The sequence below is a fragment of the Eublepharis macularius genome, chromosome 8 (genome assembly GCF_028583425.1).
Source record: "Eublepharis macularius isolate TG4126 chromosome 8, MPM_Emac_v1.0, whole genome shotgun sequence".
NCBI lineage: Eukaryota > Metazoa > Chordata > Lepidosauria > Squamata > Eublepharidae > Eublepharis > Eublepharis macularius.
The window spans coordinates 53,636,621-53,656,377 of record NC_072797.1 but is presented as its reverse complement, the minus strand read 5'-3'; the positions used below and the strand labels follow the sequence as shown (position 1 = coordinate 53,656,377).

At 41.9% G+C, this 19,757-nt stretch overlaps 1 protein-coding gene across 6 annotated transcripts in view; it reads left to right on the top strand.

Annotated features, from left to right (window-relative positions):
- Nucleotides 1-16,759, top strand: part of FAM172A (family with sequence similarity 172 member A) — a 553,070-nt gene extending 536,311 nt beyond the window's left edge. For 5 of the 6 annotated variants that reach the window (XM_054986299.1, XM_054986296.1, XM_054986298.1 and 2 more), the window contains one exon: nt 15,204-16,759. In XM_054986299.1, the coding sequence (XP_054842274.1) occupies nt 15,204-15,346 (143 nt within the window). In that variant the 3' untranslated portion in view covers nt 15,347-16,759. The remainder of the gene's footprint in view (nt 1-15,203) is intronic. The other variant, XM_054986302.1, reaches the window with a different exon arrangement.
- Nucleotides 16,760-19,757: the final 2,998 nt, after the last annotated feature.

Sequence of the window (19,757 nt, the reverse complement as noted above, 5' to 3'; positions counted from 1 at the left end):
ACAATGCACCTTGATTGGAGGCTGGGGGATCGCGGGCTTGGGAAGACGGTGATTGTGCCCCGGGGGAGGGTGAGAGCGCACTCAGGCAAGCAAGGAGAGGAGAGAAGAGGAAGGCAGGTGGCAAGGAAGCCCCGGCGCCCCTGACCCTCTTGCGTCCCAGCCAAGAGGGCTCCACTGTCAGGCAGCGCTGGGGTGGAGAGAGCCCAGGGCCAGTAGGGAGGGCAACTTCTCAGACAACACACTTTTGAAAGTACACTCGTTCATGGAATTCTTTCAGCTCCCAACCAGAGCAACCAATTTGTGGGCAAATGAGCAGGCCTATCAAAAGCCACCATGTGGGAGGCACGCCAAATTTACCTATTGAAATCATGAAATTATGCAAAACTCGGCTTCCGAACAAAAAAAAAAGGCGGAGATACCAGGCAGTAAGGCCCCAATGTCAGCTGTGACGGGGGCAGTCACCGCCCACTGCCCCGTGATTTCTGCTGCGTGTGTGCACTGCTGGGAGCAGAACAATGCCGTACGATGCGGAACAAGGCGCAATGAAGTGGGTGGCTGGTAAGCGATCCATTGTGCAAAACTTGTGGAATTTTTGCCCGTGTGGAAACGGCCAAGGTCTGCATATTCAGGGGATTTCCCCAGGTATACAGAAAAAAGGGTTAGACTTCTTTAAGATCCTAGTAACAGTCATGCAGTTGACCAAAAACAAAAGTGTTGGTGTGCTCGGCAGACTCAAAAAATGCACCTATTACTAAAAACTCTACTGGAAGAAGAGGAGATTTTAAGAGTTTGATTGGCTTCCAACATAATCCCGGTTATTAAATCTTCTGCTCCACCAGTAGAAATTGTAAGCTCCACGTTCAGTGCTATGAATGTGTGTGCATATGATGGGCTTTCAAGTCACAACTGAGTTATGGTGACCCCAGCAAGGGGTTTTCAGGGCAAGTAAGAAGCAGTGGTAGTTTGCCAATGCCTTCCTCTGCAAGTTCTTTCCATTCAAGTACTGACCTTCTTAGCTTTCCAAGAACTGATGAGACTGGACTATACCATGATATAAGTCACATTGATACAGTGATGACATATATGAAACACAGATATGACAAGGGTAAGTCAACTCAACTGTAAAGTAAGTTCATGAATGGGATTTGTTTGAATCATGATAAGAGGGAAAGTCCTGCTAAGCTATCCATACTTGGGGAACAGAGGTCAGAAATAACCTGGAAAATCCTGGCTAGAACTGGGGGCTAGACTCATCTGAAAATGAATGGGATAATTATTATTGTTTTATAGTAATTATTGTTCGTTCATCAATTTATATTCCTTGTGTCCTGATTCACAGGTTTCATGTCTGGGATGCATGTTTCCACTAGAAGGGGAAACAGACCCACCACAATGGTGGTCATTCCATCAGTTATCATGGTGTATTGTGCACTAATACTCCAAATGATGCTTTCTTGCAGAGCTTTCTAGTTATTTGCATTTTATATGCTCCAATCTGAAACTGCCAGAAAATGATCAAATTCAGTCACCTTTTTAGACTTTTCATCAAATCTGAAATAAAATACCCAGCTGCTAATATGCAATCAAAATATTAGTTTCCTTTGAATGATAAGAATTTGCCATTTAGAAAACAAGCTTGAACACATTGTTTGACTTCAGAGATGCAAACAGATTGTGTATGACAATGTCATCAGAACAAAAAACACTTTCACAAAGTACAGCTTCAGTTAAATAATCCTCATTTTAAAATTGTGATTAATGAATGGATTATCAATTAATACAATGAATGCTTTCAGCCACATGTGCTAATTTCCATGTTTAGCTCAATTTGATGCAATTCACATCTAAAAGGGTTTTAAAAATATGTTTCAAGCTACAGACATAAAATTATTGCATGAAAATTTCATGATATATTGTAAATTAGAATCTAGAAGGATGAGAAAGATTCAAGTCCAATAACACGTTCTACCACCCAGAAGTGTTAATCCATGAGACAAAAAACCCATATATAATAACTCTGTCATCTAGCTACAGGATGCAGAGTTTTAGAAACAGTTCTTTTCTGTATGATTCTACAGTACAGATTTTGTATTTTTCATGTAAACTACTGATTAATTTGCAGAGTTGTAATTTCATGTAGATTTTGCTCAATCTGTGCTTTTTGGATTATAATAGGCACAGTTGTATTGGTTTCTGTAAGTTATGGGGGGAAATTTTTCTGCTTCAGATTGGCTATAAATTATATATCTCAAAAGGCTGTACATTAAGAGAAGCAATGTTCTTACGAGACACTCATCCATAAAGCTCTCAAAGTAGAGATTATTAAATTTATGATTGCATTGTTGGTGTACTTCACCCATAACAATGTCCACAGTACATAAAATAATATACTAGATTACCATCATCTGCCATTTCCAGTAATATTCATTAGCAAATACCATGGCTCTGATAAACAGAAGGTCAATATTAATTGCATCAGTATAAATTTCTTTGGTGGAAAAATCCTGTCCTAGCTAGAAAAGCAGAACTATATAGCTGGGATGAATATATTTTGTAGATAATGTGTACCAATTTGTGAGGATGTACAAGAGCTAACTTGATGTTTCCATTTCTAAAGGAAGATTTCATATCACAGAAGTAGTGTAGTCAAGTGTGAATTGCCTGAAATCTCATAATGGCTGTAGGAATGTATCAGATACAATAGTTAAAATGGGTCTTCTGGAGAGAGAAACTCTGGGAAGCTATCCCACTTTCTACATCTGTCCAGGGCGTTACAGTAAGCAAGTAGTTCTGTTGTAGAGTCATAGAACTGAATAGGGGAAAGGGCACTCATGACAAACTTACAAAATTTTGTTTACAGAAGGAATGCTACAATATTTTGTGAGTTTGCACAGGCCAAGTGTTGAGGGGCGGGAACAAGCCTCCAGACCAGGGGCTCACGCCGGATGTCCTGGGTGTGCACCCCTGGTCATTCCCCCACCCCTTACTACAAGGCAGCCACCATGCCATCTCCCTGCTCACCTCCCCTGCATCGCCCGCAAACCAACCCCGCAGGTGAGTCTGGGAGCCATTGCTTCTACATGAAAGGCAACTTTTGGAAGTCCCCCCAAATAATCAAGAAATCCCACAGCTTTTGTCTGGGTGAAAATAGGGTTTGTTCCTGCTGAAATGGGGTTTGGCAGCCGTGATATACTATTTCAAGGATGAATAGGATGGTAGACTACCAGAAAAATGCTTTTTAGCCCTTATGAGAACTGGTCATCAAAGACTATTTGCTTCAATGGGAATATAAAATCCATGAATTTGACAGATCATAAACTAATTTTTTGACAAAATTTGAGGGCATATCAGACTATATGAACAAAATGTTAAGAGGGACCTGATAGTGAGTGGTTCAGTCTAAGGACTTTCCCATAGTTGAAACTGTTACTTATATTTTGATCTTCTCTGCAGAGTTTTGTGGGCCTAAAAAATGCAGACTAGTCCTTCTCAGGATTTGGGGTGCTTAAAAAAAGGTTTTTCTCCTCTCCTGGCTTCTTCCCTTATTCTGTCATTCCAGCCTAGGGTTGCCAGCCTCCAGGTAGTGGCTGGAGATCTCCCGGAATTACAATTGGTCTCCAGGCCACAGAGATCAGTTCACCTGGAGAAAATGGCTACTTTGGGGGGTAGACTCTATTGAATTATGCTATGCCAAGGTCCTTTCCCTCCCCAAACCCCACTTTCTCCAGGTTTCACCTTCCAGATCTCCAGGAATTTCCCAACTTGGAGCTGGCAACCCTATTCCAGCCTCCCACACATACCTGTCATAATGAGTGAGATCCTAAATGCTGCCTAGCAGGCCAGGGAAAGGGTAGATGATAGAAGCAGGAGAGGAAGGAACAAGAATTACCACAGCTGCCTTATTTTTGCTGCATCTGGGAATGTAAAGATATACTGGAAATCTCCATGTTTCAGCCTTATGTGATAACGCAAGGGAGGAACATGAGACAAACATGGTATCTTGCTCTGTGTGCTGTGTACGTCATCAAAGAAACTGAGAGGAAACACGAGCAGGTAGATTGCTTATAAATGTGTACAGAGTAGACACATCAAGTATTCTAAACAGAGTTACCGCAGTCTAAACTCATTGATTTCATAAGGTAACTCTTCTTAGGATTGCACTGTTTGTCTTTTAAATATATCCCATATATATATATATATATATATATATATATATATAGACACACACACACACACACCCTTAACCCTCTCTGTTATGAAGGCCACAGAATTGTCCTCGTAACTGCACAGAGAGCACCCTTCTTTGTTAACAATTTCACTTATCTTCAAGGAATATCCTCCTTCAAAATTCAAATCCAGCCATGTAAGAAAAGCAAGACATTTATTTTCACATGTGTTTCTCAAGGCTGTCCTTGATCAGCCAATTATTTATGACCTTAGTTTTCATCATTGCATTTGTCTTTATAAGAAATTCCCCGTTGACATACAATGTAGGATTTCAAAATATCTTTTCTAATGTTCCTTTTGTGCAGCAGCTGCCATTCTATGCCATTGTCTTTGCTGCTGTGAGTGTCATCCCGTTTCCCCTCCTCCCCATGTCTCAAGCAGTGGCTGGGCTCAGATATTAGCAGACTCTGGTACTATACATAATTTCATTTGACTGGTGAACTTTGCAAATGAAATACTTTCTGGTCTGTCTATACCTAATATGAACTTAGAACACCAGTTGTTTAATTTGATTTTAAAAATAACAAGGTTTTGATTATACTATAAAATGCTTATAAAAATAAACACTGTGTCTGGAGACAGAATGGCTTTAAAACAAGATAATGAGACTAAAGTCAGATTATCACTAGATTTTCTGTGCCTTTAGTATCTGCAAAAGAGTCAGTTGCCATTTCTCCTGTTATAGTACTGTCTTGATAGAAGAAGCAGCACCTGCTGAAATTCTCTTTTTGTGTGTGTGCCCCTAACCATGTACTCCTAAACTGAATTACGCCATTATAAGCCAGGTAACTTCAATGGAATTAGAAATAACTCTGTTTAGGATGGCACTGTACGTGACTAAAGCATGTTGAACTTGGATCTTAGCTCTAATCCTTTTATCGAATTGTTTTTTTTTAATTTATATAAAATAATATCAACTCCTCATAAAAGTTTCAGGGGAAGATACAACTGTCTCTCTTCATAGGTTATATAGATATTTTATGGATCTGAAGATCTGCCCTTTAGTCATAGCAGTAACAAAATTAAATTATAAATACTGCTAATTACTGAAATTATGTTGTAGAGATATCTAATTCTAACCATACATTTGGCCCTGTAATTTAGGCCTATTTCTCAAGAATCAGTATTTTAAAGATCATAGCTGTGTTAACTCCTGATCTTCAAACCTTTAAAGCCACAATGCACTTCTTCAAGATGATTGTGCATAAAATCATATAGCTACTGAAGGTTTTAGAATTGAATTGCAAATGTATCTTTAAAAACCTAGAAATAAATGACCACTTTCAAAATCCCATATTGGTTCTGGGCCTTTTTGCTTTTCATTGAACAACCTTAAGTGAATTAAATGGCTATGGCTACAGGACTATGGATTCTACAGAAGAGAAAACTCACCCACGAAGTTCCTAAGAAGTCTGTAAAATGGAAGATATCCAGTGGCCTCTTTTTGAGCTTGTCCCAAACAATGTGACTTTATCATACCCTACAAGACACTTACTGGTGCCCCCCAAGGAAGCTTCCTGGAAGTACACAAGCTCCTGATCTTCAGAGAGGCAGAACTCATGCAGAGGCACCATTTGTATGCACTGGTGCTTCCGCAATTGCCTCTACATACATGGCTCAAATGTCTCCATACAGCCATGTATGAATTATCTGGGCCACACAAACAGTGTATCCACATGAGCACAACATCATGCAGCTCCACTGGTTTTTGAGATATCACTTGGAGATTCCAGTAAGCCTGGATCAGGTCTATGCCACCCCCATTAGACTTAAAGGCCTATTGCATAGTCATTCAGTCTTAGCACATCTATGTTCAGCAACCTGGACAGAACCTTTGACAAATAGCAGGTTTTGTTTTAAAAGAATTCAGGTATTTCATTCTGTTTAAACAAAAGGTTTTATTGGATCCAACCCTTAGCTGAGCTGTGCTCCAAGCTGCTATTTATTATGTTTATGTTATCACCTGTTATGGTCTGGCTGAAGGCCACTTCAAATGTTATGTGGTGGCTGCCTGTTTTGTACTGCACAGCCAGTCTTGGAGCCTTGTCATATGTATCCACATCTTATATGTGTTGCTGGATGCACAGTTGTGCAAATAGATTTTGAAGCTATGGAAAGAATTGGGAGGGTGGTGGTAACAGTTCCGGTAAGTTTTTCAAACAAAAAATTTGGGGAAGAGGGGGTTGAAATATATCCAATAAGTATTTTCCTCTCAGCTATATCGTTTTTTTAAAAAAATTACATATACGTTAGCACATGAAATGGAACTGTTTGGTATACTACCAATTTTAAAGGTATAAACACTTTAGCTTTATTCAGACACTAATTACAAGTAATCTGGTGCTTGAGATGGAGCAGCTAAGCATATCTTAGTTTTTACCAGTTGGGATAATAGGACACAAATAAAAATAAGCACTGAAGAACAGAAACCATCAACACTGTAGAAAACTAAAGTATTTCTTTATTTTCCTCTCCATATAGTCAGCAATAACCAAAAATAGAATATACAACACTTTTTTAATTAGAGTCGACTGTGAGATGTGTATACATACTTCAAGAAACAATCCCTCCTTCAAAGTGCTTCTCACTCTCTGGAAAAAAATAGAATCTGCCTGCAGCCAAATAGATGACAGTACTACAGACTGCAACTAAATCTAGAAATTGTGTAACTTTTATAATAACTTTTAATTCAGTATTACATGATCACACATTATGCACTGTAGTAACTGCAGCCAAATTAGCCATATCACTAGCCCAGCCCATATCAGCTCATATAAACAATATATCCTTTAAAATATTACAATTGTTTTTCTTTCTCCAAACCAGAATCAGTTTGTGAAAGATATTATTTATATTTATTAAAATATCCATATCATGCCTTTCAGGTGAATAAGAAAGTGGCAACGGGCAAAATACAATAAAGTGAGCATTATAAATTGTTATTATACAACAAAATGTCCTGTTCAGCCCTCCTATAAAATTTCACAAAACCTATAGAGTCTCAACCATCTCAAACCAAGGCTGACTTGCAAGCTCTCCTGAACTTGGGGAATGAGGGCACCCTTCAGATTTCCTCAAGTAAATTTTTCCATGAAATTGTCCCAATGACCAGAATACCCTGTAATGGGCAAAAGAGGAGAAAACCAATCTGTGAGAGGGAATAGTAAGAAAAAGGAGGTCAGAAACTGAAATTCAATAAAAGATGCGATTAAAATACAAAAAAGATACTTATAATTAGTTAACTCAGGAGTCATGAATTATTAATGAAATACAATTACAGAAATTAGCAATGATGAAAATGAAAAAATGTTTCCCATCCATTCATTTATAAGACATATAAGATCAATGGCTTCCAATTTTGAATTTTAATCTCCAAGGACTTTTGAAAGCTGAAGGCTTGCATGGATCTTCTCTTTGTGTTAGCTTGTTTGTTCATCTGGTACATGTATTTCTAAACAGATACCTGTTTCTTTCTGGTGCTGCAGAAGATGGAGGAATATGAGGCAGGTGAGAGGAATGGAGAGATTACAGAAATAGCAATTACCTAATACTGTCGATTGCTTTGTATTGGTGTTATAGAGTTACTAGACACTGAAGTAATAAAGCATAGCTAAAATAATATTTTAAAACTTTACTCACCATTTTAAAAGAGTTTCATGTGAAAGTGATTGTCCAGTTCCCCGCCCCTGCCAATGTCTTTTCCCACTTTTGCTTCTATAGCACATGTGAATGAAAATTGTAATGTGTGGAGCGGCTATATGGCAAAAACAGACATCAACGAAGTACGTGATTGCTCTAAACACTTAGAGGTGCTCATCTGTAACATCCAGCCATATGTTAAACTCAGCACTGCCAGGCTACTGGCTTCCCTGGATTCCCAAGCAGTTATTGGAGTGTGGTGGATGTATCACATAGGTAAAAGTTACGGACAGCAACCTCATGGTTACTTATGTGTCCAGGGTCCGTCACCCATATTACAAAGGATTAATTCAAGGCAGAACAGCAATCAAGATTATGAAGTACAAAAATTATCATAGAAAAATACTTTAAAAGCTTTGCCTGTTTCAGTTAGAAAAAGGAAAGTGATAATGTAATAGAAAGGGGGAGACAAACTTTAGATTTTTAAAAGTTGGCAGTACAACAATCATTGACTTCACATTTGAAATCAGAAGGCTTGTTAAAGGCTTTTCATATTACAGGTATCAAAACTCAGAAATAGTTTCCCTGGAATGTTTATGGACATAACTTTATTTGGGTTCTCAACAAGCCTGCTCACAGGTGAACCCCACAAAGTCTGAAAAGGAGACCACTATTTGTAAACATAGAATAAACTTTGCAAAATGAAAAGGATTGGGAGATGGGTAGGGGGGAGATCCATGCCTGTAAGTTTCTTCATGTCACAAATCTCTGCCAGTTCTCTAGAAACTAATATTCTCAGAACCACCAATTCCCCCTTCTTACCAGATCATTGCCTGGATAGCTGTCAAGTTACACAAAGAATCATTGATGTATGCCACCTTTGTGCCAACACCAAGATAACCTTCTGAACTTTCTTCAAGAAATCAATGACATCAAGTAGTTTGTCTTGCAAAGTGCAAGCAACTGATTTAGATTATGGTCATAGAAATCACCTGAAATGGCTGGTTTCCTCAGAACCTTGCCAAACTGGTTGGAAGGTTACCACTAACCTTCCATTTCATCTAAGACGAAATGTAACAACCTAGAGGTATTCCCTACAGATGTAGATGTATACTGAAATTGCTTTACTTCTGCACAGCAGGGGAAACCTTTGTTTTATGCATCTTGTACACTCCACAGGAAGAACTCATTGTTCTGCATAGCTTGTAAACTCCATGGAAGGGGCTTTTTGTCTTGCACAGTAGGTAGACACCCAAAGAGGGAGTCTCTGACCTGCACAGCTTAGTAACTGCATGTGTAAATGCGCTCCTGGAATCAAAGGGAGTTGCAACTTTGCAAGATCGGGAATATCAGTTTAAGGAGCTGTTTCTCTCCAAAAAATAAAATAAAGTTTTAGCTCCCCCGGCTGCAAAAAACCCTGTTGATTTTCTTTCTCCCTTAGTTTGAAAATATCCATTTTAAAATATTCTTTCAAAAAGATTAGCTAATTAGTACTTTCCATATATATTTTTGATCACCATTACTGGAAATATGGCATCAAATTGTAGTTAGTTGTTTCCTGTTTAATGTCTAATTTATTTCAGTATAATTTCTCCATCCGTATGAATATTTGCCTTTCATTTAATATATATTTTGCTTATTAATTTAATGAATTAATTTACTTACGTTTTCAGAATATTATGTTTAAAAATATGAAACTAATACTGTTCCTTCTGGCAATTCCATGCATGTAACCCAGCCCATTATATTAGCATTTAGAATTATTTATTTTTGGTGGAATCCCATTCCTGCTGAAATTAATTATATAGTTCCCACCGACTGCAATGCAGACACTATAGATTTCTCAACTCCTGGCCCAAAACATGGGCATTGGCTTCTCTGCCTTATGACAGTGGTGCCATCTTGAAGTATGTTTCATTGCATTGGTGCAACAATTAGTACAAACCTATTTGCTGGCACAGCAAAACTTAGGATAATCACTTGTGATGCAGCTAATTCCCAGTACTGCTGATTGCTGAGAAAATATTTGTAAGATGTTATACTAGGCCTAGCACATTTACAGAGCAAAAAAGAATTTAAAAAGTCAGATTCTCTTGTACAGTCCAACATGAACCAATCATTAAATCACTTCTGAAATGGACTACTGAAGTGCAAAGGAGTATAGTACCCCTCCCCACGCACACATTCAGTATACAGAATCACATGTGCTGCTTTGCCCCTTGAAGCAATTCTAACAAATAGCACTGATAGTGGGTGTGGGATTCCAGTCACTCCCTTACTTCCCCACACAGGTTGATCAGTGCCATCAAACCATCATTGAGGCAGGGACATCCTTGGATTCAACCCCTGCTACATGTTGCATTCTGTGGATCAGGATCACTGGCTATGACTTTTTAGTCCTGGAAATACTGCCCCTGCCCCTGGCAATCTTATGCTGCTTTGAGAGCAACTGCTTGCTGGCTCTGATTTAAGACAAAAAGCAGATAAAAGAACCTCCTTGGCTTCCTAGATTAACAAAAGCAGCAATTCTTCACCTGTGACTTCAGCACAGCCTTTCTTATACCAGGAAAAGTGTGCATGCATCACCCATTCAAATTACCCTTTGCTCATCTATTTAATAATGTAGTCAAAGACAGCGTGTTTGATACAATTATTATGGACATATCTTCTTCTGTTTATTCCTGAATTTCTCATTATTCTGTAGGTGTAGGCGTGTTTTTCCTTTTAAGACTGCACTATTTTTTTCAGGAGTTAAATTTACTACACAGTAATTTCTCTTTCTCTCCCTCTCCTTCTCTCTTTGGAGTAACACAATAGTTGTCTCCCACCCACATCACTGCTCTGGTACCTTCCTGATCCTACATGAATTTTCAGAAATAATTGCCAGCAGTTCAGCAAATTCATTAACTAATTCCCTTACGACTCTGTGATGCTTGTCATCCAGACCTGCTGATTTGTATATTAAATTTTTTAAAGTATTCCCTCATCTGTTTTTTCTCCCTAATTCAACAGCTATATTGAAAAGGTCTTTACTGTTTGTCAGTACTACTTTTCTTTGTTATTAGTATATTAAAACTGTATATAGTACTACTCCTTTTAGATAATCTATTTCATCATGTTCATTAATTAATCAATTTTGTCTTTCTTATTTTCCCTTCATTTTAAAAAGCCTTAGGAATACCTTTGATGAATATGGAACTATCATGCATTCTTCCCACTCTCCTCTTTAAACTACCTGTCTAAATATCACTTGCTGTTTTTAAACAATTTTTTCTTTTCCAAAGCAGCTGTTTTCTATCCTCAAGTCTCGGAGCAGTCACTTGTGAAACTACATGGACTCTTCCTATTCATGTTTCTAATACAATTTAAAAAAATAACTCTAGGATATTCCAGGATGCTCCAACATTCTCCCACCCGTTGATTTTAACACACTTGCTCATTACATCGTGGTCCTCTGATTAAGTCCTCTTTGGTTTATTTCTGGAAGTTGCTGGGTTGTTATTCTATATGTTACTGAGTTGCGTTAATGTTAAAACGGTTTTTATTCACTCATTCTAAATATTCCATATTTTCTTCTCTCCAAACCATTCTACCTCTTGTCAAAGAGTTAATACTAATAACTGCCTCTCCCAATTGTTTTTAGTCACTCTCAGTAAATTGTAATCACTGTCTTTGATCATAGATATTTACTACATTTTTTTCAACCAACAAATGCTTCGTGGCCCTTCTGTACAGAAACCTATAGTCCAGGAATTGGGATACCAATTAGATCTTGCCTTTAGTTCCATCATTATGCCTAGAAATATGCAGCCAAAATCCAATGTCTCCTTATTTTTACATCACTCTCCCTAACTAGTAAAATGGGCACTCTGCATGTAGATTTTACTGGGTGGAAAACAGGCCTAGGGAATCACTGAATCCATGGGGGCCCACTCAGATGCAGGTAATCTTGATGGAGGATTCTAAACCAGCACCCTCCCACCTCAAACTGGTAGGAGGTAACAGCTATGCACTCACCCTCTCCAGTTGGTAGCAGACTGCAGTGGGTAGTTTCCTGCTGGTTGCAGGGTATTAACCTGAAGGGAAGCAGGATCCTTGCTGCTAGTTTCCATTCAAGCTGGGACCTGTGGGGGAAGGGGGCTGGATTTGGATGATGTGCAACTGTTATGTGAATCTCTTTTTATTGATCATATTCCTACCCAGGGTTCAGTTTGATCCTTGCCCCCCTTAAATATATTCCAAGAATCAGCTCATGGCCTTAACAGTGGCTCTACGTCCACGTCATCCTACTTCTGGTTACAACCCCAGACTCATATTTTTACCTCTTTCAGTTTGGGGAAATAATTACATAATAAGGGATCAACTGGAGATGTCCACAGATGGTGGATGTAATCTTTTCATACGTGGAATACAGTACAGTTTTTCCTTGACAGTTGCCTGTGAATATCTATGAGCAAAATCTCAAATGTTACAAAGGGCCAGCATTTATACTTGACAAGATGAGAATGCTAGGATTTCATAGCAATCCTAGTCAAGCAACAAGATCATCATAACTGTAGAAAGTAAAAAGCCGTCAAAATGATTTTACCACAAGGGAAATTGTTCATCCATCAGTAAGACTGTTACTAGTAAGAGACAATAAAGAGAGGGAGTTCAAATTGCTTTAGCCCATTGAATCATCAGGTCCCTCTAGATTCAAAAGCCTGAATTGGTTTTGGAGAGGGTGGCGTAAGAGGATTGCTGCTGGAAATCTTAACAAGTTGATCATAGTCTCGGTAACACAAGCTAGTGTGAGTATGATCTCTCCTGAGGCAAAGTGTAGGTTATATACCGAAGGAGAAAAGACGAGGAGCACAATTAGCACATAGCTTCTCTCGCTTATTTTCTTGTCATGTGTTGCTGAAAGACGCCTGTTCACAAAGGAAAATGTATAGAATAATAAAGCATCTAACTGTCTCTGCAAGTAACTCAGTGTACGCGTAGGCCCATATTCACAAATGAATGTGTACAGGGACAGGAGTGATTAAGAGATCTATAGCAACAAGAAGGGAAATGTACTTGTGCTATGGGGTGGGGAAGGTGTGGGAAATGTTTATTTACCTATCATGTAAATATGCAGAGTGGAATAGATTGCTTCAATAGTACATGAGGTAGATTTGTGAATGGAGAGCATTGATTATTTGTGGTTTCTCTTTAAATGGAATCAAAAGCCAGAAGAAAAAAATGTGTTGTTGTGACTGTTTAAAAGGACAGCATGTAGGGCACTTGATTGTCTTTCTGCTCACATTTCTGTATGCCAAATGTTACACAATGTGTTGATATGAGAGATGTGTGCACAATATGTATCTGTGGGCAGCTGAGGTGTCTTTGCAAAGGCAGGATCTGTAATTTTCTTTGTGTATCAGTGAATTCTTTGAGCTCTTAGTGAAGGCCTCCAGGACGTTTGCTGCAATACCCTCTTTGTGTAAAAGGTGGTTACAAAACGTGTATTATCCTTGTTTCAAGTGACCTGTCTTAAGTGTTTAAAGGGGTATGAGGCATGTGTGCATGAAGTGAATTTGAATAGCATGCCTATGCTGAAACAGATCTATGAACTGCAGAAGGGTCTTTGTGCAATGGTTGCCTGTGGCGGGGGATCTTTTTGTGGGAGCACTAAGAAAGCCCATTTTGCATGAGGGCAGCTTTGCAATTGTGTGCTGATATCACATCACTGCTGCAATCCAGCAGGGAGTTCAGGGTATATTTTGTCTCTGTGTTTGTATCTCTTCTATCCCAGAGACACCCAACCACCCGTCAGGCAAGCTCTCCTTCAGGGTAGGCCAGGGCCATCATGTCCTTTATTGTTGTAACTCCCAGATTGTGATACTCTCACAAAACTGTTGCTAGGCAACAAATGTGGTTACCAGGTCTCAGCGAATAGCTGAAGGGGAAAGCAAAGTGTTGCACCATTGTAGAGTAACCATAGCAATGACCTACTATTACAGAGTGGAGAATTATCATTAACAATGTTAAAGTATCATACAGGAGCTTGGGATCTGGAGGCTTCCCAGCAGCATCTCTGCATAATTGTGTTATCTCAGAAGGGCTCTGAACTCTTTCAGGGCACCTGGTTGCTAGGGTGGTGGATAGTATTATTAGATAATACTGCTATTTGGTTAATAAAAAGAATGTGTAGAGCAGTGACAGGGTTTGGGGACTCCCCATCCAAATAAATGTGACACAGAGAGAACCTAAGGGGGAAAAAACCAGAACATCCCCCTACCCTACCCTTTTGGAATGCAGATCAAAGGTACCACAACTGCTTAAACTGGTAGCGTGTTTATCCATATATCTGTATGAACTACACATGCATAAACCACTATGTTTGCAGAAGACTCTGTCTTCAACTACCGCTACTTCATTGTGTTACTTGGTGGGCATGTGTCTTCTTAGCAGCAGTGGGTGGGGATCAGCTATATTTCTGTAATAGCACTGCTGCTCTGGTGCTCACTGATTTCTGGCCCACTACTAAGCCCAGGGAATGTACTTAATTAAGCAACTAGAACAGGAGAGAGTGGAGAAAGGGACTACTTCTGCTTAAAGATGTGTTTGACATTCCTAAACTGAGGTCAAATATACACCTGTCTGCTAGTGGACTTTGTTCTAACCTTTCAAGATGTGCTTCTTTCAAAATTGGGGATAATTGAAGTTCTGCATCTTTGGTAGTTGCATACATGGGATTTTGGTAAGTTCAGCTTGTCAGGAGAAAAAGGCATATCTTCACACAGATCTTACAAGATCCAAGAGCCCTGCCTTCCGGGTCTCCAGAAAAGTGCTCAGTTCAGTGGGTGAATTTTGACCCTGCTAGACTCGGCCTGCCAACCTCAGGGATTCCTTTTCGGAGGTTCTCCCTGTCTCCTGTCTGTATAAAATGCGAGACTAACTGCGGTAAGAGCTGCCAGGGTAGGCACAAATGCAGATTAGAAAGCCTATTACACCCTAAAACACAACAAGCAAGAGAAAACCTTTCGCCTCCCCCGCCCATTTAGGAGGGCAGCGACTTGAGTACGTGCAGAGCGCTTCGGCGTAACCACAGGCCGCCCTTCCGGTTGGGGTTAGAGGCAGGCGGAGTTCCGGGCTACCTTCTGGTCCACAGTGAATCGCGAGGGTCCAAGTTTAGCTCAGGGCTTGAGCGGCAGGGTAGGCGTGGCAGGGAGGCGAAGGCTGCGGGCGCTGGATCCGTCCCAGCCCTCAGCGTGGCTGCTGAGGACGGGGAGAGCAGCTTCCGCCGTCTCCTTCCCCTCCTTGGGCTCGGCCTGCCAGTGACGCGCTGTTTTTTCTGGCTTTCTGTCTTGCAGGCACTGAAAGGCACGAGCTGACCTCCTGGAAGAGCTTCCCGTCGATCTTCAGGTTCTTCGGCGAGGCGCTGGAGGCGAAGCGCAGCTCGGGCAAAGCTGCTCCGACGCGGCGCTCGCAGAGGATCCGCTACGAGGAGCTGTAGGCGGGGCGCGTGGCGGCGGCGGGGCGGTGTGCAGGCGCTCTGCAGCCCGGCCCCTCATTAGATTGCTTTCTTCCTAGAGCACCGGGTCGCCGGCTCTACATCTAAGTAGCGTTTTGCATTATTTCTAGATGAGTGCAACTGTCAAAGCAATATGGGTTCGCTGGTTGTGCTTCCTGTGGGCTGCGGCTTGGATTTCGGGCTGCCCGTCAGTGCGCAGATTAAGGCTGACAGCAGCGCCGCGCCGCGCAGCCTGGTGCGGCTCTAATTGCCCTGACAGCGCCCTGCCCCGAGCTGATGGCGGTCGCCGCGCCTCCCCTCGGTCCTGGCGCCCTCCTCTCCCTGCCGCTCGTCTCCCAGCCCCCCCCCCCCTCCCGCCATCCCGACGGGAGCTGCCTATTTAGTCTTGTATTTTTAAAACCGCGGGCCTCGGACCAATCCCACCGATCCCCGCCCCGTCCCGCCCGCTCTTCGTCTTTTTAATAATTTTCTCGCACAATTTGGGCGGGGGTTCTTTTTAAATCTTTTTTAAAGCCCAAAGGGTCCCACGTAAATGGCTATGGCGCTTCGCACGGCCGCGATCCTAAACGATGCAGTCAGTTGTGTTGAAAGCGACGAGCCTTCCTGTGGGCCGAGCCGCCGAGTTTTGGAACAAAGCCTCTTCCGCTTTGTTTGCCCCGCAATCCCTACTAAAGTGACGCACCGGCTGGCATCCCGCGGAAATCTCCTGAATGGGTATTCTGTTTTTATTGCGAAGGAAGATTTGAGCGAGCCTGAAGAAGGCTCCAGTAAATCTGGACGTTGAAAAGGACTTAATTTGACATCCAAATGTGTTTCTCCTGAGTGCTCTTTTCCTGGAGGGGGGGAGTTGCTGAGTCATTTTTCAGGAAGTGAAAAAGATGCAGCAGCACAAATATGTTGTAGATCAAAGGCCAGTATTTAAAAAAAAAAAGTTCCTTCTGCTGCTTGGTTGAAACGTTTATTTTTTATTCCACCAGAATATCTATTTTGTGACAGATCAATTTATTAACGACTTTTTTAAAATGCTGAACAGTATCAAGACAATGCACCTGCCCGCCCCCAGCAACCTTTCCCTTGTCCAGGGTGAAGTGGGGGGGGGGGGGAATTGCACACCTTTTCCTCACCTACTTAAACGGGGCCACTTCTGGCTGGGAAGGTGCATCACTTTGTTGAACTTCATTTAGTAGCAAGTTCTACCTGAAGCTAGTAGCGTATTTTCTCCTGGAAACACTGTGAGTGAGAAATACTGATAGAACAAGAAAAAGAAAGAAAGAAAAAAAGCCCACTGTTATTGCTAATAGCATTTATCCTCCAGATTATTTCATTTTCACATCCCTTCAATTTTGAGGCCTTCTTAATGATTTGTAAAATAGAAAAGAGTCCAGTAGCACCTTTAAGACTAACCAACTTTACTGTAGCATAAGCTTTCGAGAACCACAGTTCTCGATGCATCTGATGAAGAGAACTGGTTCTCGAAAGCTTATGCTACAGTAAAGTTGGTTAGTCTTAAAGGTGCTACTGGACTCTTTTCCATTTTGCTACTATAGACTAACATGGCTAACTCCTCTGGATTAATGATTTATGGCTTTTTAAAAGTTCAGTATAGGCCTAAATCCCATAGTCTGTCACTGAATGTTTTCCAAGAGTTGTCACATTAAATAATTTCTGCCTTCCTGCCTTTACCACAACAGAACTAAAGCCCAAACTGGCTACCAGTGGAGAAAATGGGAGGACCTGATATCAGCCACCTGCCTCAAAGCTCTGCACAAGCCTTATGAAAAGCCTTGGCTAAGATTCAGAACACCAGTTGTGTGCCCCAAAAAGCAGTGAGGCTGAAGGCTCTGAAGCGTGTGGGGTGATGGCCAGCACTCTGGCAACGCCTATTCCTTTGAGCTGGGTTTGTGCAGGAAGTGATCCAGGTGGGCTGTGACCCTTCTCTTCTCTGCAGCATCAAGGCCTGGCTGGTTCCTGAGGAGGCAAGCTGGGATACTAATTAGTATTTGAACTTTCCAGGAGGTTCCTTAAAGTGATTTATTTGTGGCCTCACCTGCAAAGTTATTACAGCACCAAAATAAAGACAAGAGTTCACTTCAATAGCTTTGGGATTTTGACTGATCCCCTTTTAATGGACTGTTTGCAATTTCAGAATTGGATGGTGGAATTTGCGAGGGCGAGCCTTATTTGAAACTGCTCTGCTGTGTTGGTTATACCCGTGTGTTTTACCTGAACTTCAACCCCACTTATCAGTACAGGAAGGGACAGAGGTCCCTCCTGATCCCTTGCTGTGATCAGGAGTGATCTTTGTAAGGAGCTCCAGTCATGTTTCTGATGTACTCAAGCAGACACATCATCCCACAGCTGTCGGAATTCTCCTGTTGTTCATTTGGACTGCTTGGCATGTGCTACTGGATGTCTCTTTAGATAAGAAGACCACAATAATCTGGAGTGTGCTCTCTCTCTCTCTCTCTCTCTCTCTCTCTCTCTCTCTCTCTCTCTCTCTCTCTCTCTCTCTCTCTCTCTCTCTCTCTCTCTCTCACACACACACACACACACACACACACACACACACACACACACACACACGAGTTATGAAAGCTTTGGCGCAAAGAGAAAGTCAACCTTTGGTCATGATTTCTGTGGAGGCCTTGGGAGCTTTGCAAGGTGCCAAACCTCCCCAAAGGATTCCATTTGGAGAGTCAACCCTCAGCTGGAGGGTCCTAGCACCCCCTTGCCCTTTACGGTGCCGCTATGTGGTTTGTGGTTTTTCCCCCCAGCTGCTTCTGGACCGAACTGTAAAGCACAGGGAGTCATGAAGAGTGCTCTCTTTTCTGTTTACACTGAACCAATAAAAGATGGTTTCTCTTCTAAGATGTGGGTGTGGCTTTCTTGTGTCTGGCCTGGGCAAGGGGACTTGGAAGGTGCAGAACCCTGTCCAGCTGTTGGTTTGCAATGCAAAAGGCTGGGCCCAACATCTAAGGACTATTGGCTTCCCAAAGGCGGGTGGGAGAAGCAGCAGCGGGAAGATCTTCCTCCACCTTAACTGAGTTGGAAAGTAGGACTGGTCTGAATGGAGTTAGCCAAGTGTTTCTAAGCATGAGTAAGAGCAAAAACTCTCAGAGAGCTGTAAGCCATAACATAAATGAAAAGATTCCTAGATGGCCTTTAGAAACCATGTGAGTGTTCTCCAAACACATGACTTTATTGAACAAAGCGCTTTCCTGTCTTCAGTCCCCAGCAGGCTTGAGTTTTAAAAGAACAGCCAGGAAAAAGCCCAGTGAATGGCTCCAGAAGTCCCTTCCCTACTTGTCCCAGAGTTTATGTGATAGGGGCCAGGAAGTTGGTTTTGGAGGGCATATGAGAGCACCATTGGGCACCTCCTGAAGGAAGAGAAGGCTCATGGAAGCTCTGGCCCATAGACCCACTTTTTGAGGCAGCCCACGTTGTCAGGCACATTAGGACAAGTTGGGCCAGGCTTTACCTCTCCTATGGAAAGCCGTGGGACTTTAAAAAAGATTCTCGTTGGTTTCTGGTGGGGCTGAGTTGCTAGTAGCTTTGAAGGAACAACAGACTTCTTGGTCAATCAAGTCCCCATCACTTTGGTTTGAATCCCAGAGGATGGAAATCCAGGTGGTCCATTGATTTCTTAAAAATAATAGTGGTGACTGAATTCTCAGCTCCCTGCTTCCAGAAAATCTGTTACCTCCCACTACTCTTTTCACTGCACCCTGTGGGCGATACAAAATGTGAAGAAGGGCTTCACAAAACCACATACACCCTTGCTAAGATCACCATATGTTGTTTAGTACACCCATCCATGGACTAAAACCCTCCAAGTTAACTGGCTGGAGCGGCTTCTGTTTGAGATACTTCTGGAAAAGGGTAATAGGGCCAGAATCTTGGGGGGCTGGTTTTGCCAAGTGCTGGGGGTGCCCTCAGATCCCCCAGGAGCCCCTGGGCAGCCAGGCATACCAGGAAACCCCTTTCTCGGAAAAGCAGAGAGAGATGTCTTCCCTCCCCAGGAGTATGGGAGGGAGGGTCTTCTGTTCTGCCCCTGCATTTGAAAGCCCTTCATTCTCTGCCACCACTAAACCAAGGAGTCATCGGGAGGCTGGACAAGGAGGTGCTGCTAAATCGCCTCCCTCCCCAGCTGCTACAGAAGGGCCCTCGGGCGAGCAGGTGTAGGAGGCTAAAGGAACTAGCAACAGGGATCTTAGACTGCTGCAGGGAGAAGGCAGGTAACCCCACGAACCGATAAACAGGAATTGCTGAATAACGTGCCCCCATCTAAGCCTATCAGCTTTTCTCTCGGCATGTGACCCGAGACAAAAAATAAACTATCAGTGACAGACTTAAAGCACACTTGCGGGGGGGGGGGGCTTAAAGGTTGGTTTAA